General features: G+C 33.5%; 1 protein-coding gene across 1 annotated transcript in view; it reads left to right on the top strand.

The window, feature by feature from the left end:
- XK (X-linked Kx blood group antigen, Kell and VPS13A binding protein) overlaps window positions 1-25,755 on the top strand; it is a 43,421-nt gene that overhangs the window by 8,975 nt on the left and 8,691 nt on the right. The window contains exon 2 of the mRNA XM_074300847.1: window positions 13,927-14,189. Within this exon, the coding sequence (XP_074156948.1) occupies window positions 13,927-14,189 (263 nt within the window). The remainder of the gene's footprint in view (window positions 1-13,926; window positions 14,190-25,755) is intronic.

Genomic DNA, 25,755 nt, shown 5'->3' with positions numbered 1-25,755 from the left:
TTTTAATCATGGTGAATGAACTCTTTACCTTATTTAGAGTTTTTCTTAGCAAAGATATTGGAGTGGATTTCCGTTTCCTTCTCCAGTTTATTTTACAGATAAGGCAAACAGGGTCACACAGCTAGTTAAGTGTCTGAGGCTGGATTTGAACTCAGGAAGCAGTCTCCTGACTCTTGGCCCATGATTGAACCACCAGAAATTATTATCTAGCCTAAATTCTTTATTTGATAGATGAATATCAGAGAGAGAACATCACTTGTCCAAGACCACACCGATAATACTAGCAGACCTGGGATTTCAGTTCAAGAACTCTGATTCCAAACCCGAGGGCTCTCATAGATCAGGATAGAAGTAAGACTCGAGGCTGGATAGTCAAGAGGAGGAAAAGAGAGAAAGGAAATAACTTAAGTGTTTACCCTCTCCCTTCCCTCATGAGTCCAGCCTCTTGTATGGCCCCCCTCTGGACAATCCTACTCTGAATTACCCTGTGCTTGAGGTGATAGTGGGTTTGAAGGACATTAGCAAACAACAATTTGGCAGAGGTTCTGAGGGAAAAAAAAGAAGGAAAGGAAGAGAGAAATCCCAAACTGTGCCATAGAGAAGGGAAGGAGCTTCTGTGACCATCTGGTGGTCATTGTGAGATATATATATATGTGTATGTGTGTGAGATTCATGCAGAAGTTGAGTGGGTGGAAGTTGGCGACTGCTTGTATATTCCTTTAAGTAAAATTCCTTTTTGAAATAATTCAGAAAAATTACCCAGTTAAAAAAGCTCTCTCTAACGTTGTCTAGATGTATATGTAAAAACTACTTTGGAGGTCATCCTTCATTTCATACATAAAGAAGCTGAGAAGCAGATTGGAGAAATTATTTGCCAAGATTCAAATCCTGATCCCCTGATTTAAAGTTCCTCTCCACTGATGCAAGGTCTTAAAAGGTAGTCATACAGTTTTTGCACAATACTTGCATACCATGGCACTCAATGTATCAACTGCTTTTTTTTGAAAGATGTTATGATTGAACCATCTTTTAAAAAATACTATAGCATGAATAAGACTCATAAATAAGAAGATAAATGATTTTGTGATTTTAAAAAATTAGTTTTGAGACATCTATGCCACAGAAGATAGAGCAGTGGACTCAGGAAGACCTAACTTCAAATTTAGTTTTGTTTATTTACTACCAGTATGACTTTGGGCATAGTGCCTGGCACATAGCAGGAATTTAATAAATGTTTATTGATTAATTGACTTAACTTCTGTTAACTTCTCAATTTTTGAAAAAAATGAGATAATAGCACCTGTCTCTGAGAACTGTGAAGATGGATAAATATTTATAAATCACTTCACAAAATTTTAAAAAGCAGCATAAGCATGTTATTATTGTTGTTATTTTTATACACTACCTCCAAGCTGCAAAATACTTAGCCATTCAGCAGGATTCACTTGTTAGTAAGCCCTGATCAATTCACTCCAATTTAGCAACTGTATGATAGATGGGTGCTTGTTTAATGCACAGTGCAAGGTGTGAGGATTAGGGGTTAGAGTGTTGATTTCCTTACTATAGGGATCTTTGTGGTATTATATTTTTATTCATTTTGTTGAATATTTCTCAATTAATCAATTACATTTTAAATGAATAAATTTAATCTAATTTAAATTATTTATTTATTTTGCTTAATGTTTATTAATTTTCTATTATTTTCATTATTACTATTTTATAAATACATTTATATATTATGCAAATTATAGTATAGAATAAATATTAAAATAAATATTTAATATATATTATAAATAAATAAGATAATCAATAAAATAATTATATCAATTAAAACTAAAAGTTGTGGGCTGCAAATTAACATTTCTGGGCTAGAGTCTGGGACTTATTTAGGATTTTGAATAGAATGGGTCAGAAATGGGGCTTGACTGCAGGGATTTCTGGTTCACTACACTGCCTGGTGTTAATGACAAAAAATGAAAAATAAGATAATCTTGCCTTTAAACAACTAATAACATATAGTGAGGGAATGACATATATGAATACGTATGATACAAGATAAAGTTCAATAACACCAAAGAAGAGATCCAACAAAGTACCCTAGGGAATTTTAAGGAGGTTGAGAGATTTATACTCTGAATTATTTCTTTAGTCATATGAATGATTTTGTATGCAATTGGTTTCTTTTCCTCAAATAATTATCATCTCTGACTAATTTTCCTTAAACCCCTGCACTTGAACTTTTGACTGTATGTTCAGAGATAATGAGTTCAAAACCAACCTCAGACATTAACTGTGTGATCTTCAACAAGTCAAAAATCTGTTTGATTCAATTTCTTCAACTCTAAAATGGGAACAATAGTGGCACCTATCCCCATGGTTGTAAGGATGAAATAAGATAATACTTGCAAGCTTTAGCTCAGTGCCTGACATAAAATAGACATCATATAAATGATTATTTATATAATATATTAATTATTTATTTATATATGTTTATTATTTATAATTAAATATATTTAACATTTATATAATATAATGTTTATTTTATATAAATCATCTAATGATTTATAAATGATATTATTATTATTATTATTTTATCATTATTTCACCCAACCAAGTTTCCTTGGTTTTGGTAAACCTTTTATGTATTATAAACAAGTGAATTATTGTTCTTATTACTCTCAGCCCCGACTGGATCTCTTGTTTGCCTTTCTCTTATTCTCCCTGTTTACAATCCTGAGTTAGTATTTCTAATTTTCTCTCAGTCCAATTCTTCATGAGCCCATTTGGGGCTTTTTTGGCAAAGATACTAGAATGGCTTGCCATTCCCTTCTCTGGCTCATTTTACAGATGAAAAAACTGAGGCAAACTTGCCCTGAGTCACACAGTTATTACCTGTGCGAGACTGAGTTTGAACTAAGTCTTGACTGCAGATTCAGCACTCTATCCATGGCAGCAGTGGGAAGTGGGAGTGAAATAGTGGTCAGTTTGGGATCAGTGCATTCTTTTCCCCACAAACAGATATAGTCTACATATTAGTTAGCATTTATTAAGTGATTCCTATGTGCCAGATACTGTGCTAAACACTGGGTTTACAAGGAAAGGAAAAAGACCATCCTCGCTCATGAGGGAGCTTACACTCCATTGGGGAGAGGGGGGATGGCAACATGCAAACAATATTGTAAGATAAATTGGAGATGGTCAAAAAAGGGAAGGTAGTAATATTATACAGGGTCATGCAATTCCTCCAGACCTTGCAAGTTTCCTTAGAGCTAAGGTCAGGCTGGATTTGTGAGGGTCCTGAAATGCTGGGTCCATTCCAGGAGTCATTTTTGAGGTTTTTAAGTCATTTTGGAGGTTTTTAACACAATACTTAGGAGCTCAGATTTAACTTACTGATATTTTGTTTTATTTCAGGTGACAAGATTTAGCCATATGATACTTTATATTTAATGTGCTTGATTAAAGAAGCAAAAATATACCAAGTTATTGTCATTTCACTACCCAATTCATAGGAATGAAAAATTTCTGGCCCTAAGGGGTTCTGTGAGTCCCCTTACTTCTAACTATAGCAAAGCAGGAAAACTTGTCTTTGCAAAGGGAAAAAAAATCAATCCAGAGACTTTAGTGCTGTGTAAGTTGGGCTTTACCCTGTTTTTTGCTATTTCCTGTGCATTACTTAAAATGGTTCCAGAATTCAAAGGCTATGGCTTTTCCAAACCATGAAATGATCTAAGAAACTTAGCTCATGATATATGAAGATATGTACAATTTATTGATCACTTAAGGTAAAAATAAACTTATAGAAATTATGTGGAGGTATTTCATACAAAACTTTAAAATTTTTCCTTAAAACAGTCAAGTGATAGGAATTTTCATAAACTCTCTTGCCACATGTTTACTTGCTCACTAATGCATTACCTTTCAGGGCAGAGCCATATTTTTCTGGCAGAGCATTGCACTTATTCCTTATTAAGGCATTTTCCTATCACCGCATTAAATAATGAAGCAGTAATTCTGCTTTCCAAAGTAATAGTTTAGTGCTTAAGAAGTAATGTAATAAATAAATAAATAATAATATGGTATGCAAATGAAAGCATGAATTAATTATTCCTGGAAATGCTGTAGGTCACATCTATCTCTTTGGGACCAAACAAAACAAGTCTTAGTTCTTTTCTAGGTGAAAACCCATAAAATATTGACAATACCTATCTCATTTTACTGAAATCTTCTGAATTGGATTATAAAATTATTTTAATTAAGAATTTTTAATGTAAAATGGGACTAACTTTGATGGAGGTTAGACTAAAGTTATAACTATAAGGGGGCAGCTGGGTGGCTTAATGAATAGGGTACCAGGCCTGGAGACAGGAAGACCTGAGTTCAAATTCAGCCCAGAAATTTACTATTCTGTGACACAAAGCAATTCACTTAATCCCTACTTGTTTCAGTTGCTTGTGTGTAAAATAGGACGTCTAAAATGAAAGCCACAAACTGCCCTAGTATTTTTGCCAAGAAAACCCAAAGGACAAAGTCTATAGGGTTACACAAGTTATTTAAATGGGAATCATCACTAGCATAAAAATTTTATTACTGTGCCTTTGTTCTAGATGCCAAATGAACATGTATAGCCTTAGTTTCTTGTTTGTCACAGTATGGGTGTGTATAGGGGACACTGGAGGCCTAGTCCAAATCAAGGCCCATTTCTCTTAGGTTTTAAATCAAATCAATGAGTGTTTCTTAGTTTCATGAAAGAAGAAAGAGAGGTCTTTGTTAGCCCCCATTCCCATTATCTAAATCCTCCATCTTCTTTTGGGACACCTGCATCACTGGCCCAGAATACCAATGTTCTGAGGTCCCCCTCAATCCCAACATGTGTATTGTGTATATATGTAATATATATGTGCATTTAAATATATGCATATATACACATAAATACACATATAGAATACTTTTATGGCAATTGAAGAGAATCAAGTTGCTTGTCTTAGTTTACCAAAATTTTTGTCAAATAGTAAATATTTGGGATCTTAAGGTTTTTTGAACATTATATTACTGTGTTTAGTTATTTCTAGATTTTATATATTATCGAATTCATTGATCAACTTTCTGTTTATAACTGTATAATAAAGTCTTTGATGATTATTGCTTTGTAGTATAGTTTGAAATCTGTTAGTGATAGGCCCTTCCTCCCTTTCTCACCTTTTACCTTGAGATTCTTGAACTTTTGCTCTTCTATGAATTTTGTTATTTTTTCCTAACTCTACAATGCCATCTTTGGGAAGTTGACATCCTTTTCTGTCTCATATTTGAGAGCATAAGACTATATTTCTACTATTATACATAATAATGAATAAATGAGTGAAAAACATTTATAAAGTGTGCATTTATAAAGGCATTGTGCTATGTGTTCACAATATAAATACAAAAATGAAACAGTTCTTGCTCTCAAGGATCTTACATTCTAATAGGTACAGACTACCCATATAGAGGAATGTGTATATGGAAATATGTTTTGGTTTGGGAAATCCCTGGGCAGTAACTGAAAAATAGCCTGACAGAAATTAAGTTTGGAAAACTATCTAACAGCCTATATCAAATGGTTAATTTCATTAAATACCAAATAGATAGGTAACCTAGAAATAAAAACTCACCTAATATGCAAATTAGGAGAGCAAGGAAAAAGATATCTTTTGCAATTATGAATAAAAAAGAGTTCATGACCCAGAGATAAAATAAACAATTTTGACTATATAAAATTGAAAAGATTTTGCACAAACAAAATCAATGCAGCTAAGACAAAGAGAGGAACAATTAACTGGGGAAAAAACTAGTAAATTAAATCAGCTCTAAAATAGGGAGCTGATTTAAAAATAAGAGAACAAGAGTCACTCTCTAATAAAGGATGAACATAAAATCCTCAAAAGCAGAAAAGCAAAACTATCAATTGCCAAATTTAAAAATGCTTCAAATGACTAATACATTTCTTTCAACAAGAGAAATACAAGTTGAAAAATTCTCATATTTCAAAGAGTGCTTTAAAAGAGGAACTTATTAATTGTTGGAGGGAATGTAGAGTAATAGGCACAATAATGGAGTTATGGTGTAGTCATTCTGGAAACTTCTAAAACTCCATTCCAAAAGTCACTAAACTGTGTATCTGTGACTCAGAGATGCTAGTGTGGGGAATATAAACCAAAGGAATTAAAAAAAGAGGGAAAGGATGCACATGTATAAAGATATTGAAAAGAGCATTTTTTATTGTAGAAAAAATTGGATACTAAGAGAGGAGGGCTACCAATCATTTGGAATATAACTGAACAAAGTATGGTATATAAATGTAATTGATTATGATCTTGTAAGAAATGGTGGAGCCAAAAGGGATGAATTCAAACAAACTTGGGAAGACATTAAAGGATACAGAATGAAGTGAGCAGAACAAAGAGAATAATTTAGATAATGACTACAACATTGTAAAAAAACTTTGAAAGATTTAAGTATTCTGATCAATGATTAGTAGTGACTTCAAAGAAATAAAAAAAAAAACACGCTTCTCACTTTTTATACTAGAGATGAACAATGAGACGTTCATGGTCATGGACAACATAGAAGTTTATTTTATCCTGCTTATTTGTTGTAAGGGAGGGTTTAAAATTCTTTTGGAGCAAGCAAATTATATTGCAGCTAAGGAAACAAAAGTATGGAAAAAGGATAGAAAAGTGAATATATATTTTTAATATATAGAACAAAAGGCAGCTAAATGGTACAGTGGATAGAACACCAGTCCTGAAGTCAGGAGAATCTGAGTTCAAATGCAGCCCAAGTTGCTTACAACACTTTAGCTTTGTGACCCTAGGCAGGTCACTGAACCCCAATTGCCTCTCAAAAACAAACAAAACAATACATAGAAGAAAAAAAGAGGAAATCCAGAGGTAAACAAAGATAAGACAATTTTGAGACTAATGGTTTGCTTTGGTTAGATGTTTAAATCCTAAAAATACATAATAAAAATTAGTAGTTTTGCATGCAGTATCTTTTCCTATTCTTTGCATATGGAAATGCTTATTTGTTGGAACTTGTCAAGTTTAGAATAAATTTTTAAAAGATCTATATGGTATAAGTATTTCAATACCACTTAAAGTGAAGCTGTATGGGTCATTCTCATATTGACATAAAACATAAAGAGTGACTGTGGGTTAATGAATATTTTGAAACTGATAATAGCTATATAAGAAGAGCTGTAAAGGAAGAATAAAAATAAGCCTTCTTTGTAATGGAAAAAATATATTAGAGGTAAGGAATAGCAAAGGGGTTTCAAATAGAAATAATAATGAATAATAAATAGCAGTAGCTAGAAGGGATAGATTTAGCATGAGCTTTATGTGGATGAATTTCACAACTTTGCTGTGATCAATTAATTATAAGGAAATGCCTTGAAGAAGATAGGGGACTTGTGGCTGTCAGGAATAAGCCAACACTTCATATTAGAATTCCTTCATTAAAAATCTAGGAGTGAAAGCTCACATTACTTAACCCTTAGCTTAGAAAATAGATTTTAAAGACCACAAATTTACAGATTCATAAGTTTAGAAGTAGATGATGCAGAGACCATCCAGAGTCTTAACCATTTATTTTACAGCTGAGGAAATGGAAGCCCAGAGAAGTTAGGTGATTGCCACAAGTAATGCAGATGCAGGATACCAGCCCAGATTCTCTGACTTAAATATTACACTCTTTCCATAGGTTTTTACCATCTTAAGACTTCTTTATAGCAAAAACCTGTTTCTAAGAAAGTATTTATTGCCTGTGGCTGTTCCCTCTTAGAGTGTGATACTATCTATCCATCATTCAATTAAGTATTTAATTCTTATTATAGGTCTTGGATATATCCTTAAAATATATTTTTGATGGATTTTATGTCAGTCACGTCTTGATTTACTGCCCCCACACTCCTCACTCCACATAAAACTCATTTATAGCAAATAAAAATAATAAAGCCAAAATAATAAACACAATGACAGCATTTGACAGCACTTATAATATTCTACACTTATAGGCTTTCTAAGGAAAGACGGAAGATATGGTTCATTATGTGTCTTTCAGGCTCAAGACTGATCCTTAAAATATGTTATTTAGAATTAGTTTTCTTTTCGTTTGCATCTTTGTAGTTTTGTCTTTTTGGTTATTATATAGTTATTTTATTATAAAACATTATAAAAATATAAAACTATATATATATAAAGCAATATATTACATATATTGTTATTATATAGTTATTTTCTCTGGTTCTGCTTACTTTATTTTGCATATATTCATCAAACTTTCCTATACTTCCTTTTAGTTCTTTGTATGTGTTATTTCTTACAGTACCAAAAAAAAAAAAAATCATTGCTACAGTTTATCCAACCATCCCCCAATCGAGTTCTCACTTTATTTCTAGTTTTTGAAGTATTTTAGGATATAGGAAACATTTCTTTTAGTCATTGACTTCCTTGAAGTATGTGTCCAATAATGAAATCTCTGGATCAAGTCTTTAAAAGTTGGGCGTGGTTAGTTGAGGAATTGATAAAAAATCCCCTGAGGCAGGCAGGGAGAAGATTGATAGAGATCAGTTTAGCTCCAAGATCAGCCTTTGGGGAGGTGGTCTAGTCTGAAATCCAAGTTATGTCAAACCTCCGAGACCCACCCTTTTTGGGGGTCTCCAGCAGTCTCCCGTTGCTCCCCTGTCAAATCCCAGCCATGTCCCTGAGGTTAAATTTTCCCTACGAAATCTACTTATGATCCATCCCAAGGCTGCTGCCTCCTTTGGCTCAATCATAGCACACTGCCTCATGCTACATGGCATCTCCCCTAACTCCACTCTGCGTCCCAACCCCACTTCTCCTCCTTACAACTAATGCTTTTAGGGTCCTAAGATCCTTTCAGGATTTAATCTGCCAGCTAAAGGCATGTGACCCAACCTCATGGATGCTCCCTTTCTACTGGGTAATTGTGAGTTCTACTGAGGAACTTGTCTTTCATATTCTCTTCCACTCTTTATCTCATATTTACCATTCCCAGTGTCTATTATATCCCTTCAATTTGTCTGTAACCTTTTCCCCTAAATAAATCTTCCTTTTGCCAATGTGAATTCTTTAAATGACCAAACTCCAACTTTTGTCTCCATAACCTGTTGTCATCTGTTGTTTCCATACCCACACACATCATTTTGGTGCTCAAATCTCATCAATAGTATAAATAATTTAGTGACTTTTTAAAAATGATTTTTTGGATTACATGTAAATTTTTGACATTTAAAAAAAAATTTGAGCTCCAAATTCTCTTTCTTCCTCCCTCTCTTGCACCTTCATTGAGAAAGCAGTTTGATAGAGATTATACTTGTATAGTCATGCAAAATATATTTCCATATTAGTCATGTTGTTAAAGAAAGGAGTTCAAAACCTCCCCCATAAAAAGTTTCAAAAAGTGTGCTTCAATGTGTATTTAAACTCCATCAGTTTTTCTGTAGAAATGAATAGCATTTTCCTCATGAGCCCTTCAGAATTGTCATATATTATATTGTTATATATTAACCATATATTCTATATTTTAAATATGTTTCATATATATTATAGCTCAAAATAGCTAAGTCATTCACAGTTGATTTCATACAATATTGCTGTTACTGTGTACAGTGTGCTCTTGGTTCTGCTCACTTTGTATTAGTTCATGTAAATTTTTCCAGATTTTTCTGAAAGCATCACCTGTTTGTCATTTCTTATGTCACAATAGTCTTTCATCACAATAATATACTACCACTTGTCCAGCCATTCCCCAGTTGATGAATATCTCCTCAATTTCCAATTCTTTATACAACAAAAAGAGCTGCTATAAATATTTTTGTACATATAGATCTTTTTTCCTTTTTAAAATATCTGTCTGGGATAGAAACTTTGTAGTGGTATTATTGGATCAAAGAGTCTGAGCATACTTCCAAATTACTCTGTAGACTGGCTGTATCAGTTCATAACTCCACCAATAGTGCATTGGTGTGCCGATTTTCTCACTTATCCTCCAACATCTTTTGTTTTTTTTTCTGTCATATTAGCCAATTAGATATTGATTGTGATGTGTGAGGTGGTACCTCAGTTGTTTTCTCATTTCTCTAATCAATATTGATTTAGAGCAGTGACTATAGTTTTGATTTCTTTGAAAATTACCTGTTCATATCCTTTGACCATTTATCATTTGAAGAATGATTTGCGGTTCTTATAAATCTGATTCAGTTCTCTTTATATTTGAGAAATGAGACCATTACCAGAGAAACTTGCTGTAAAAATTTCCTGTTTTCTGTTGCCCTAATTTGTTTGTTTGTTTAGAGTATCACCATTTATGTCTAAATCATATACCCATTTTGACCTTATCTTCATATATATTGTGAAATATATATGTGTGTGTGTGTGTGTGTGTGTAGTATACAGTCAATTCCCTATACACACACACATATGTATCATACATACATATATTTAGTATGCCAAACTTTTATCTGTTATTTGATGAAAGATTTTATTTCTGTATTCAACAATTTATCTTATTTCAAAATGAATTAATAGTTTGTGCAAATGTTTTTTTTTTAATTTTATCTTATTTTTTATTAAAACTTTTTTATTTTCAAAACATCTGCACGGATAATTTTTCAACACTGACCCTTGCAAAACTTCGTGTTCCAAATTTCCCCCACCTTCCTCCTACCCCATCCCCTAGATGACAAGTAATCTAATATAGGTTAAACATGTTAAAAATGTATGTTAAATCCAATATATGTATACATATTTATACAATTATCTTGCTACACAAGAAAAATCAGATCAAAAAGGGAAAAAATGAGAAAGAAAACAAAATGCAAGTGAACAACAACAAAAAGAATGAAAATGCTGTGTTGTGATCCACTCAGTTCCCACAGTCCTCTTTGAGTGTATATGGCTCTTTTCATCACAAGAGCACAGGAACTGGTTTCAATCATCTCATTGTTGGAAAAAGCTATGTCCATCAGAAATAATCTCTGTATAATCTTGCTGTTGTTTATAATAATCTCCTGGTTCTGCTCACTTCACTCAGCATCAGTTCATGTAAGTCTCTTCAAACCTCTCTGAAATCATCTTGATGGCCGTTTCTTATACAACAATAATTCTCCATAACATTCATATACCACAATTTATTCAGTCATTCTCCAAGTGATGGGCATCTACTCAGTTTCCAGTTTCTTGGCTATCACAAAGAGGGCTGCCACAAACATTCTTGCACATACAGGTTCCTTTCCCTTCTTTAAGATCTCTTTGGGATATAAGCCCAATAGTAGCACTGCTGGATCAAAGGGTATGCATAGTTTGATAACTTTTTGAGCATAGTTCCAAATTGCTCTCCAGAATGGTTTATTAACCATACATTCATATACTTAATCAGTTCACAACTCCAACAACAATGCATCAGTGTCCCAGTTTTCCCACATCCTCTCCAACATTCATCATTATTTTTTCCTGTCATCTTAGTCAATCTGACAGGTGTGTAGTGGTATCTCAGAGTTATCTTAATTTGCATTTCTCTGATCAATAGTGATTTAGAGCAAGCACCTTGACTAGAAATGGTTTCAATTTCTTCAGTTTTTTAATTTTATGTAATCAAAACAATCTATTCTTTTTTCAGATTGCTTTTATTTCTATTTGTTTGAGAATTACCCCCAATCCTAATTATGAAAACTACTGCCTCTGTCCTTCACTGTTTTGTGTGTGTGTGTGTGTGTGTGTGTGTGTGTTTGCACACACATGTGTGCCTATGTGCTTAATTATATGCCCTTTTATGTTTGCGACATATTCATTTGGTACAAACTTTAAGATGAAAAAGACCTTTTTTGGGTGAGAACTTCTAGGAAAAATGGAACAGTTTAGCAGAAAGTAGATTTAGATCAACATATAATTCCACTTACCACAAGAAGCATCATATGAATCCATATATGAATCTGTATCCTAATTTGGGTGACTGTCATTTTTATTGCATAGCATAGGCCAAACAAGGAACAAATACCACTTTAATAATTGTTTAAGTATTTCCTTATTTCTGAAAAGGCTGATAGGTGGCACAGTGAGTGGAGTCCTGGATCTAGATTCAAGGAGACCTCATTTTTAAATCCAACCTCATATACTTACTAATTTTGTGATACTGGGCAAATTATTTAACCACTATCTTTTCTGTTTCCTTGTCTGTGAAATTGGGGATCATAGGAGTGACCTCCTGGGGTTTGAGGATCAAATGAGTAAATATTTGTAAAGCATTTTGCAAATAATAAATTAGTAGCAGCAGCCACCCTGAAGCAGTAACAGTAGTAACATCAGTAATAGTAGCAAGCAGCCCCCATGAGTTGTAGTACTAGTAGTTGCAGCAGCAGCAACAGTAGCAGTGGTAGCAGTAGCGCAGCAGCAGCAGCAGTAGTAGTAGTAGCAGCAGTAGTAGTAGTAGTAGTAGTAGTAGTAGTAGTAGTAGTAGTAGTAGTAGCAGCAGTAATAGTAATAGAATAGGATATAGAATAATAGTAGTAATACTAATTAGTAGTAGTGGTAGTAGCAGCAGTAATAGTAATAGTGGTAGGTGGTGGTGGTAGTAATAGTTATGATATTAGTTACCTTCCACCTTGTTTGAGCTTTTATATTGGATTTTGCAGTGTGGTAGTTGGAGTGAGGAGACCAGAATTCAAATTAGGCCTCTGAAACTTACCAACTCTGTGACTATAACCAAACCACTAAAGCTCTCTGAGCTTGAGTTTCCTCATTATATAATGAAAATAATAGTACTTGAATCACCTACTCACAGGATTGTTATGAAGAAAGCAGTCAAAATTAAAGCTCTAAGTTTTTATTATCTTCCTTACTTCATTTAAGTCCTTTGAAATTAAGGTTCATATCTTAACTGGGTCTTGCATGTGTATAATAAATACTTCTTAATTTGAATATTTTGGATTATACATGATCAGCAAAGAATTATAAGTTCCTGCCCTCAGGGAGTTTGTAGTTTAGCAGGGAAGAGACATAGGCTTGCATTTCCTCATCTAATTTGCTCTTCCATTACTTTATCCCTATACCATTTTCCCTTTTCTGACCTCCTTTGAGCCATGCATTTTGTTCATTCTCCCTTGCTTTCCTATTTCTTACTCCAGCCTCAAGAGACACTGGACATATCAGGATCCGAAAACCACAATGCTGGAGCCAGGACCAATCAGATGTTTTCACTGATACTCTTGCTTTTTCTTGCTTTAACCTCTTTCTGTTTTCTTTTAGTTTCTCCTCCTCTTCTCCTTTTATTTTTTCAGTTCTGCATGTTCTTCCTGATCTTGGGGAATTAGATGATATTAAAAAACAAAAGTTAAAGTTGGATATAGCAGGGATGTGAACTCTGGGGAAAAAAAAGTATATATGACACACTTTAAGTCTGATATGCATTATTACCATTTTCCCATTATTTTCTTAAATCATAAATCAAGCCTTGATTTGTGGCATTTTGTCAAGATCCACATTGAAAATTTAACAGTCAGCATTCACTAGTCTAGTGAAGCTGGCTCCAGCACATTCTTGAACTAATGATGGAGACAAAGTATTATTTCTCACATCTGCATAATGTGTTCACATTTGTTGTCATTTGATCCTCACATCAACCCCTTATTATGGAGAGAGCAAGTATTATCATCCCTATATGACATTCTGAAAAAGGTTAAGGCACATAATGGTGGAAGTAGAACTGAAATCTTGGTCTTAGAATTCCAAGTTTAGTTTCTATTGTACTGTGACATGTTGGTAAATCTGGGAATACTAGCTACAGATAAAATGTGTTGGGATAGCTAAAAAATAAAAATAAAAATGGGGATTTCTAGGCATCTAATAAAAATTTTGATTCCATTTCCAGGTGTGTGGAAGTCTTTTGCATATATTTTCAAGCTGGAAGAGTTGAAGAGCCATATGTCAGCATCACCAAGAAGAGGCAGATTCCTAAAAATGGACTTACAGAAGAAATTGAGAAAGAAGTGGGCAGGTCAGAAGGCAAGTTGTTCACCCACAGATCGGCATTCAGCAGAGCATCGGTGATCCAAGCTTTTTTGGGTTCGGCACCTCAGCTGACCCTCCAGCTATACATAAGCATTTTGCAGCAGAGCATCACCATAGGGAGAAGTACGTATATATTAAATTCATTCACACTTCCCATGGTTATCTGATCTCATCTCTTGTTTTTTGGGTCACATTGCATGAAAAGCATCCTAGATAGATGGCTTTCTAATTTTGTTGTGGTGGTAAATTTGGGGAGAGCACTTAATAAATGTCTGTATATACCAAGTATTTAGTCTACCCAGAAAGCAATTTCTTTATTAAGACCTGCCTTTAAAATGAGTAATCATTTATTAGCTTCTAAGTTATAATTTTCTGATCCAGTTAGGACAAAGTGAATATTTTGATTATCCTTTCATCAGTAGATTGACCAAAAAGTGGCTTCTGCTTGGTTAATTTAAGAAAATCCGTATTCATGTGAGACATGGAGAGAGAAAAGAAAGTGATGAGGGAGAGGGGGATACTTGAAATTATTAAATGTATGAAGAAATACTCAGTAAACTTAAATATAGATTCTATTCAAAAGTGAATGAAAAAAATGAGAGTTGAAAATGCTTGTAGAAATAAGCAAATAAAAATTACTCCTCTGAATTTTCTTGTGCTTTTAAGTGGGTTACAGTAGGGAAATTGATGAAAAAGCATTGTTCATGTTGCTAATTAACTTCATATTCAGAGCAGGGCTGAATATTCTGATTTCTGCATGAAGAAGAGCAACAGTAGTCTCCACCCACAAACCCTCAGGCCACATCAGAGCCCTCCCTCTTGGGGCTGGACTTGCACAGTTCTCCTGTTTCACCCTTCTGTATTATGAGCCAACTGGCTGCTGCATCCCACTCAGGCATTACATTCAACAACCAACATCTTCAAAACCTTCAAATGACTCAATCCTCTACCACTCTTCTAAGCCTTAGTAGATGAGTTCATTCTTCATTCATGAGAGTTTTAGGGACTTCTCTGACCTTCCAGCTCTATACAATTATCCTACAGTGTCTCTATAGATAAACATGGATGGCTTACATTTTAGCCTTATTCTGCTGAGAGCAAAGTGGGAGTTTTGTTATTAGTGGTGAGCTTTCTGCTAAGGAGCATCAGTCCCATACTGGAAATCTCAAGTTGGCAGAGCTTGCACTCAAACCTTTGAAAAACTAGGATTACCTTAATGTCGTGATAAGTGCTGAAATGGAATTTGCAAACTATAATTGCCAAGCTAATGCATTAGGTGTCAGAAGAAATATTATGATAGCTATCACATCTGCTGCTTTCAAAAAAACTAAACTTAAAATATCAGCCTCATATCTCAGTAGTTATTTTGAAAAGTAGCTGAAATTCCTTTGTGATTCTAACATGGTTTTTTATACCCTTTAGTGTTTGAGTATCCTCATCTGCTTGGGGAATGTCATACTATGATCAGAGCCAAAGAAAGGCATATTATTATCCAAAAAAGGTTTTGAAAATTACATCTTCTCAGGTGTTAATTTGAACCTCACTGAAACACATATGATTTAACAAAATAAATCCTTGTGTGTCATGAATAACAGAATTATCTATTGAAAGTAGGTATTTATAAAAAAAGTAATATTAAAAGTTTTCTTCTTTGTGCTGTGCATCTATGTGCATCTGCTTTGGATACATACCTCATTAACCACTTATTCTAGCTCTTATTCTGACCATTTCCCCATATTCTTGGACTTGGAGTCAGGAAAAACTGAATTAAAGTCCTTCCTTAGACATTTTTTATGTGTGACCATAGAAAAATCCTCGAGAGTTTCCTGAGAAACTGAAAGGTTTACTAACTTTCTCTTACTGATACAAATTGTATGTCTCAGAGGCAAGACCTGAATTCAGCTCCTTCTGATTCCAAAGTTATATCTGCTATGCTACATTCTGAAATTAATAACAACATATATAAATTTCACTCAAATTAATTACAAAAGTAACTGAAGAAATCACGTTTCTTTAAAACTGTTTTATCTATCTGAGACTATATGATTACCACTGAATCATTAGCCCTTGAAATTGTCTCACTGACATACAATAAGATAGTCTTTTGTATTAAAAACTTTATCATTTCCATTCTTTGTTAGCTTGCAAAGTATAATATTTGATTACTTTAGGCAAGTGAGATTAATATAATTGTTTCTAGATCTTAGAGGAGCAATTCATGTGCTTGAAAAAAAGTTTCTGCCTTCACTAGGAAATAGAATAAATGGTCCTTTGGCATACAAAGCCCTTCATAACTTTCCTTCCTTTTCCTTCTGCCTTCCCTAACTTTATAATATTCTTACACTGTACATTACCACATATACACACTGTAGTCTCATGACACTGGTCCCCTTATTCCTTGAACATTTTCACTAGAATTACCATCCATGGAATACTCTTCCTCTCTCTTTCTCCCACATTTCCTGGCTTCAAGTCCCAGCTAAAAATCCTATCTTCTATAGGAAGCCTTTCCCCCTTCCTCTTAGTTCTAATGTTTTTTTCTCGGTTGATTATTTCCAACTTATCTTGTATGTAATTTGCTTGTATGTAGTTATTTGCATTTTGTCTTATTTATTGGGATTGTGAACTCTTTCAGGGTAGGAATTTTCTTTTATTTTTCTTTGCACTCTCAGAACTTAGCATAGCATCTTGCACATCACATAGTAGGTGCTTAATAAATATTTGAGTGACAGATTGGGTAAATGATTTTCAATCTATACTAGAAAATAACATTATTACAACACTGAGTTATAGTTTTAAAATGTGTGTCAAATAGAAGTAATTCTCATTCAACAGTTGGTCAGGTAGTATATATGCTAGTCTTCCAAGGGAGAATTATGATATTAATTTGAGAAATAACAATACCTTGTGCTGACTTTGAAGTTCATAGGGATTTAAAGGTTCAATTTGAGCCTATGAATTCAGAGTTTTTTTTTTACATCAAATGCTTACCATATACCTAATAATTCAATTCAGTTGAAGCCAACAAATTTATAAAGCCCCTATGTGCCAGGTACTGTTCTGAACAATGAGCGTTCAAAGACAAAAGTTAAACTTCCTTCCCTCAAGGAGCTTATATAATAATGTTGTTTTTAAACTACACAGAAAGAAAAAGCGTATAATAATTTATACCTTAGAGAAGGGGTGGTTTTATTTTGTTGGTCAGGGATACAAAATGTAAGCTACAAAATGCAGGATTATTTAAGGAAGTGCAAAATTGACTCACATTTCAGGTATTCTCACAGTGTTCCTGTGATGTCATTAGGAGACAGTGTTAAAGTTTATTTTTCCTTTTGTAAATGGAAAACTTCAAATACTAAGTCACACACTCAATGTTAAGAATATCTGATCTTACACTTAACTTTTCACACTTAACACTTCCTAGTTGTGTGACCCTGGGCAAGTCACTTAATCCCAATTGCCTCAACAACAACAACAACAACAACAACAACAACAAAATTTGGATTTTGAGATCTGATCTTCAATTCTGTGACTTATGTAAGAAGTAAGTAATTACACAGGTGAAGACTAAGATAAAGCAGAATAGGAAAAAAAAAAGAATGCTTAATTTGCAAACTCTTTATATGAGATCTTCCCATGAGGAGACCCAGTATTTTTCCATGTGAATTTTGCTAATATCGTTGCTGTACATATCTCTATATTTGCTGAAATAAAGTAAACTTATTACTTTGTTGGTTGAAACATATCAATTAATGAGTATGAGAGTAAGATATTAGAAGCAAATTCATTTTTCCCCCATCCCTGAATTTCCCATTGCCTCAGCTGGCCCTGTAACCCATAAACTGTCTTCTGCTCTGATAATAAAAATGAAAAGAGTCAGAAAATAAGCTTGGGACTTTCATTTTGGCCTGGCTCCTTGGTATTAGTATGTGTTTATTATCCATGGAATAGAATATAACATTTTGTTCTATTCTTTAAACACTAGTAAATTAAATAGCATGATTATACTTGACTTGTTCTGCCTACCTATTCCTATAATTGTATATAAAAAGGAAGAGTGGCCCAGAAAGAATGAAGTTACTGGGTCAAGAATAGGCAAATTGGGTTCAAGTCTATTGAGTATGAGCAAACCAGTTGTTAAGCTCATTAACCTAGAAGCCATCCAATGAAACCCCTTCATTTTACTGATGAGGAAACTGAGTCTAGGAAAGCTACAACATGGCCACACAGCATCAAAGATATTTGGGTTTGAATTTTTCTTAATTTATAACCAATTCACATTCTAATATATTTCAATACCTCATTTGCTCATTTTCTCTAGATTTCTTCCCTTCATCCATCAAATGAGAACTAGATTTTCAGAGCTTCCTGCTTCACAGAACTATTGTGAGATTAACACATTTTTTTTCAGTTTATAGAAAAATAAGAAAACATATTCAAATAGTTCTCTTCATTTATCACAATCTATTTGCTGATCCCCAGGAATTTAGGATTCCTTTAAATTTTTTAAAAATTAAACTTGGTCTTCCTCTGCTATTCATTGTTATTGGCAAGTGACTCAGAGAAGACTTGATAAGAAAGCAGCTTTGTCTCCCTTTTTCCTTTTCTTTCTCTTTCTCTGTAGCTATCTGTCCAAAGAGGTTTTTGTTTTTTTCTATTAAAAGGTTTTTTGTTGTTTTTTTTTTGCCTTCTCTGAAAGTTTCCAGATAAATAATGATACCAGGGAAATCTTCATATCAGTCTCTTAATAGGTCAGTTAATGACTGTAGGAATCTTATTTTATTTTATTTTTTTAAGATCTTTACAAAGACATTTAGTCTCAGAGTCTCTTGCTGGAAGCCATTTCTCTTTGTATCCAAGACCTTAGATGAATTCATTAAATATATTAGAAGCCATTTACTGATGGTGGTGGTGGTGGATGGGCTCCATTTGGTTTACTTAACCTGTGGTGCTAACTCATTGGTAAAAATTCAGTATAACTTAAAAAAATAGAATTTTCCCATTTTGTGTGAATACTGCAGTCTCTGGATTAGGAAGACAAGGGGTACAGACACCGAAGTTCCAGGTTGGGCTTTGTCTCTGTTTTCTGTTTTCTGATCCTAAATTTCCCCATTTATACAATGAACTGACCTTCAAGATCCCTTCTATTTCTCATAATTCAAATTCAAACATTTATTAACTGCCTACTATGTAATTTTGGACAAGTCCCTTAATCTCAGTTTGCCTCAGTTTTAACTATTTGTAAAATCTCTCTTTATATGTAGATCATGTATCTAATTTGACCTTCTTTAGGTAAATGATATAAGGTATTTGTCCATGTCTAGTTTCTGCCATCCTGCTTTGCAGTTTTCCCAGCAATTTTTACCAAATAATGAATTATCACAAAATCTAATGTCTTTACACTTGTCAAATACAAGGTTATTATGTTTATTTCCAGCAGCAAAATGTATGTCTACACTATTATTCCAGTGATCTTTTTCTTAGTCAGTACTAGATAGTTTTGATAATTAGTACTTTATATTATAGTTTCAAATCTGGTACTAATAAAACTTGTTTCTTTACATTTTTTTCCATCATTTTCTTTAATATACTTGATTTTTTGTTTTTCCAAATGAATTTTATTATTTTTCTAATTCAGTAAAAGCAATGTTTTGGTTATTTAATTAGGATTGCATTGAATACATAAATTAGTTTGAGTAAAATTGTCAATTTTATAATATTGACTCTGCATACCTATGAACAATTAATATTTCTCCAATTATTTAAATCCAATTTTTATTTGTACAAAAAGTTTTTTAAAAATAATTTTGTTTATATAATTCTTGAGTTTGTTTTGACAAGTATATTTCCAGATATTTTATGCTGTCTAGAATTATTTTAAATGGGGTATTTTTTTACTATCCTTTCTTGCAGAGTTTTATTTATGACTTAGAGGAACATTCATGATTTATGTGGATTTACTTTATATTCTGCTACTTTGCTAAAATTATTAATTGTTTCAACTAGCTTTTTAGTTGAGTCTTTGGGACTTGCCAAGTATATTATGATATCATTTGCAAGAAGACATATTTTTATTAACTCATTCCCTAATTTTTTTCTGTTTCTTTTTCTTCTCTTATTGTAATATTGGTGACAATGGACATAATACTTTTTAACTAGCCAAGCCTAGCTTACATAATACATGCTGCTTTTTACCACACAGCTTATGCCTATTCTGACATTTAGATAGTTTTCCCTAACACTAAACTGATATTTCTTTCCCTACAACTATTACAAGCTAAGAAATATTCTGTGCATTTGAATAAAAGAGTATATCTACTCTGTCCCATGTGACAGCTGTGACAATATTTGAAGACAACCATTATGTCTCCCTTATGCCTTTTCTTTCATCAATTCACAGTTCTTTCAAAAATTTTCCCTTAAGGACAAAGTTCCTGGATTCCTCCTCATTCTGGTCCATCTTCCATTTCGTAACCCTTTCTATGCTCCCTTTGAATTAATTTCATTCCCTTCTCACCTCCACCTTATAAAATCCCTGCTTTCTGAAAGATGTAGCTTAAGTGAAATATTTTCCGTTCCCTCAAATGTAAATACTTCTCTCTCAGATAAACTTGGATTTATTCTTCTTATATTTAGCAATATATAAAAATACAGAAGAAAGCATAAACAAATAGGATAATTTTAAAAGTAATATATGAAAATTATTAATTTTTTTAAAAAAAGAAGTATGAAAGAAATTCACAGTTCTCTATATGACCCACTTTTATTTTCTGTTTTTGTGTAAATGTTCTGTTCTTGTGTTCTGTTTTGTGTAAATGTAAAAATCTCCCTTTTTAGTGTTTAATTTCAAAATACAACATTAAATAAAATGAAAAACTTTTTTGGGGGTTTTCCAGTTTTCTGAGAAAATCCAATTAACAGACTCATTTTTGCACACTCATGCTTGCTTTGTCCACAAGAATATCATGAAAGATTCTGTGAAAACAGAATCAAACCTTGATTTGTTTTGTCTGTGGTAATTTTATGATCTATGAACCAAGGAATCCTATATTTCCCTCTTGGTTAAAAAAAAAAAAAAAAAGTGAAATTCTCTCTACTTACCCCCATAACCTTCAGGAAATAATATAATTAGTGAACTAGATAGTGTGCATGAAATGCTAAAGAAAAGGTATTCAAAAATGACAGTATAAACAACTTTTAAAAATTCATCTGCTGACGGTGGGCTATCCATATTTCTTGTTTGTCTGCCTGCTTGTTACTGTTACCTAAGTATAATTTACTTACAGGAGATGTGATTCTTAATGAATTGGGACTGAGGACTGGCCAAGCCTGGAAAAAGATCCTGCTGTTCCTACTCATTTGGCTTGTCAAAGTCTTTTGAAAAGATTCTCTCTGATTGTGGAACAGTGCCTTCCATCCCAGCAAACCCTGGCACACAATGCACTGTCCATGCAGGGCTGATGCTGTGCTACTTGGTTGGAGTTCTCTGAGTGATTGCAGCATTGCAACATGGGGCAGATCTTTGGAGAGTCTCATTTAGGAATCTCATTAGCCAACTTCAAAGGGTCAGAACTGGAGATGAGCCCAGGTGAGGTCCATCCAACAGAAAGGACATTAAAGAAAGTTCTGTTGGAAGATGTCCTCTAGATAATTTGATCCTCCCAGGATGGGTCATTTTCTGGCTTAGCAGTATAGGGAGAGAGAGAGATCCAGGTTTGATGAGAAAGGCCGCAGAATTATTTGGCTGAGATGAGCTATTCCTTGCTCGGGTGAGCCAATTGGTGTTTAAAACCAAATTCAACCATTCTAGGGCCAAGAAAGTGTTGGGACTTTTAGGATTCCTTATGATATCTGTAGTGAATAATGAATAGCCATATGCAGTCATAAATTAATGCAATGTGTAGAATTTAATCTAAATCATAATATAATATACTATAAATTATATTAGATCTATGAAAGATCCGTCTTTTCTCGAACCTCTTCCCACCACCATATTTTTGGGGGAAGATTTATTTAGTAGTTAGAAGACTTTCATTATTCTGTAACTATATGCAAATTATTAAAAATCTTTGTGTGCCTTGGTTTTTTAATATATATTATGGGGACTATGATAATTGCTCTTAAGTCCTCATAGAAATTTGTGAAAATGAAATAAGATCATTCATTAGGGTCTAAGTGTATTTTGTATTGAATTGCTAGTTAAGTGAAAATTAGAGATCACTGGGTACTCCAGAATTCCCAATGGTCACAGATGACTACATTTTTTCCCTGAATCATAAAGTATAAATCTTTATTGATGGTTTTTAGAATTTCCTAAATAAACAGTTTCAATAAGCACATGGCAGACTCATCTAATCTCCTTTGCTGTCACTACAGATTAATTAATCAATTCATCAATAATTTTTAGAGAACTCTATTTTGGAATCATTATGGGCAGCTAGGTGACACAGTGGAGAGAGCACTTGTCCTGCCTCAGGCATATATTAATTATGTAATCCTGGACAAGTCATTTTTTCTCCTATCATTGGAATTTCCCTATCATTCCCTATTGATTGGAGATTTTCATACTGAGTCATTGCCATGGATAAGCCAGGCAGGGCTACCTCAAATGAATTCTAAATTACAAGTTTGGGAAGCTGTTTGCAACTGGCCTAAAGTGGCCTGAATGTAGGGAGGATGGGAAATAGGGGGTAGCAAGCATTAAGTACTCAAGTTCTCCAGTGTTATTTCATGGGTTTTTAACCTTGTACAATAGTTTCTGCCTTATCTTGTGGAATCATCTTTAGTTACTCTACATTTTGTTCCTTTGCTGTACTTTTTCTTCTACAATTTTTAGTTAGTAGAAAACAACTACTCTGTTGTCTTGCTAGTCATGAATGTCAACTCTACCTAATTTTCCCCTCTGCCTTTTCTAAGCCCTGCAAGTGTCTTGTAGCTTGAATGAGTTTTGGGATGTTTGACAATGGAAAAACAAAGAAGCTGTGGTAACATTCTCTCAGGTACCTCAATGGTACCTAAAGCAGAACAGCCAGAGGCAAAAGCTCACATATATTATTGAGGGGAAATAGCAGTCCGGGAGATAAATATAGGTCAGGTTCTCTAGCACCCAAAGTTATTTTTTAAATAGTAAAGTAGTTATATATGTATGTATATATATAATTTATATATATATATATTATTTGCATAATAATATATATTATATATAATTTATATATTATAATATGATATTTATATATGTATAAATATAAAATATTTTAAAAAGTAAAAAAAATAGCAAAAGTAGTAAAAAGCCTATTTTTTTTAAATAGAGTTCTCTGAATCAAGCATTAAATAAAGGGAGCCTGGATCCCAGCCCTGTACCTACAAGTGTGGACCATTATTTGGGATCTGAGAGCCGAGTACTGGAGAAAATAGGAAATTGGTAACTGGTTCATAATCATACTCTGCCCTGGTAGAAAAGGACACATTCAGACTTTATATATGACTAGGGAAAGATTGGCTCTTTTGGTTTGTAGGGTGAGAGGACTATTTAATCCTTCACAGTGGGATTCACAGTACTTTAACATAGAAGTGAATCTAGTATTATGGTGATCTTTTTTCAGCAATATCCCTTCTGTCTGGAAATAGAAATGAAAACCAACTCTCTCTCTGCGTTGTCTGGGTTTTTCATTCAGAATGGATTTTTACCATAGCACTGTACTTTTCATTACACTGAGTACAATCTTTTATGTATATACACAGCCACTTATATAAAGCCATTTAACCACTCTGCCACACTCCACTCTGGAGCTAATACCTGGGACTGAGTTGCCCCTTGCATAGAAATGCGTTGTGATTACTAAATTTAATAGAGCTCTGGACCTAATGTCAAGGAGACCTGAGCTTAGATGTGGCTTCAGATATATGTGATCCTGGGAAATCCCTTAGTCACTATCTACTTCAGTTTCTTTATCTCTAAAATAGAGATAATAGCACCTGCCTTCTAGAGTTGATGTGAGAATAAAATGAAATATTTTTGAAATACTTTGTAAACTTTAAGATGTTATGAACATAATTTCCTCCTCATCCTTCTTTCTTTCTTCTGCTGCTTCTATTTCTCAGATTTTCTCCTGACTCATCTTTCTCCATCAAAATTCCTAAGAATTCAGCAAAACCAGATGGGGCATTTTATAGTTGGAGAACCAAGCAGTTCAGTTGTGGAGCCAGAAAAACCTGTCCCATGTCAGGACTAGGAGTTCTTGATCCTGTGTCAGGACTGTATCATTATTTAATCCTACACCTGGGTCATCCTGCCACTCATTACCACTTCTTTCTTCTTTTATATTGACATAACCTTCAGAGCTATACCCTGGCAGCATTGTCTTTTTAAAATTAGGGCACCTCATCTAATTATTAAGATTTTTAGTGTGAAAGCTCTCCATCATTATATAGTTCACTCTCCAGGGAATCTGTAAGGAAGTCATTTCTCATCAAGAGAGTTGCCTGGTATTTTATTATAGAAAATAGTTGCTTCTAATTGGTATTATATTATTGTCATTTAGACATCTGAAGTGTGTCCCAGAAGGCTTAGTGAAGTTCTAAGTTATTGAGTGCAAACATATATAATATATTGAGTGTTATTTATAGACATAGGCATAAAATGTATGCATATATCCCCATTTACTTACTTAAAACTAAATATAAAATAAGAAAAAATAAAATAGAAAAAGAAAGACAGAAAAGTAAAATGTAAAAACAAAACATTGTCATGTGCCCAGTAGAACATCATGAAGGATTCAACATATGTAATAATAAATTTCTCTTTCAAGAAAGCATATATAATAATTAGCCACATTATATTTATAACTCTCCATCTTTTTCTTTTTCTTTTTTTTTCACACATCCTTATTAACTATGCATTGATTTTATTCTCCATTTGTCTAACATACCAAATTAGTTAAATAAGAATTTAGGTCTTAAATAATAATTCTAGGCCTTCAGGAAAATTATTTTATTATTTCTGTTGTATGATTGTGCTTGTGGTACAGGTGAAAGGATATTACATGAGGGAGCCAAGCTTTTCAGTGATCAAACACTGATGCTGCTTGCTTTATCAGGTCTCCTTTCTTGAGTAGCACTATTTTTGGTTCACTGCATCTGATCTTTTATCACCATCTTTCCCACAAGCATTTCATGGCTCAGAGCAAGAACTGTTAATCTGGGATCCTCAGAGGAGTTTTTGAGTAGATTACAGGGGACTATGAACTTGGATGGTAAAAAAAAAAAGAAAAACACATCTTCATTTTTACTAAGTTGTATGGTAAAAAAAAAACCCCAACACATCTTCATTTTTACTAACTTCTAAATGAACTTTTATTATTTCCTACAATTGTAAATGGAAACAACAAATATTCTGATAAAGGGGCCATAGGTTTTTTTAGCCTGCTAAAAGCATCCATGACACAAAAGATTAAGAATTCTTGGGTTAGAAGGATAAATCTAAAGGGCAGAAACCTCAGTTTTGGTGCTTTAGTTCCCCAGTAGCTCTCGGTGAATTATTAATTTCTTTTAGGAAAACCTGATAACATAGGGTGGAATTTTCAGCACCTGACCCTCCAGGTCTGGTTTATGGTCACATCTTTGGTAGTTTAACAGATGGAGCCCCTTAGGAGCAGTCCACTTGCCACCTTCCTTATAGAAAGTTTGAATT

This window comes from Sminthopsis crassicaudata, chromosome 3 (genome assembly GCF_048593235.1).
Source record: "Sminthopsis crassicaudata isolate SCR6 chromosome 3, ASM4859323v1, whole genome shotgun sequence".
In the NCBI taxonomy this organism is placed as follows: Eukaryota; Metazoa; Chordata; class Mammalia; order Dasyuromorphia; family Dasyuridae; genus Sminthopsis; species Sminthopsis crassicaudata.
The sequence above is the reverse complement of the archived record's forward strand: the minus strand, read 5'-3'. Positions and strand labels throughout refer to the sequence as shown.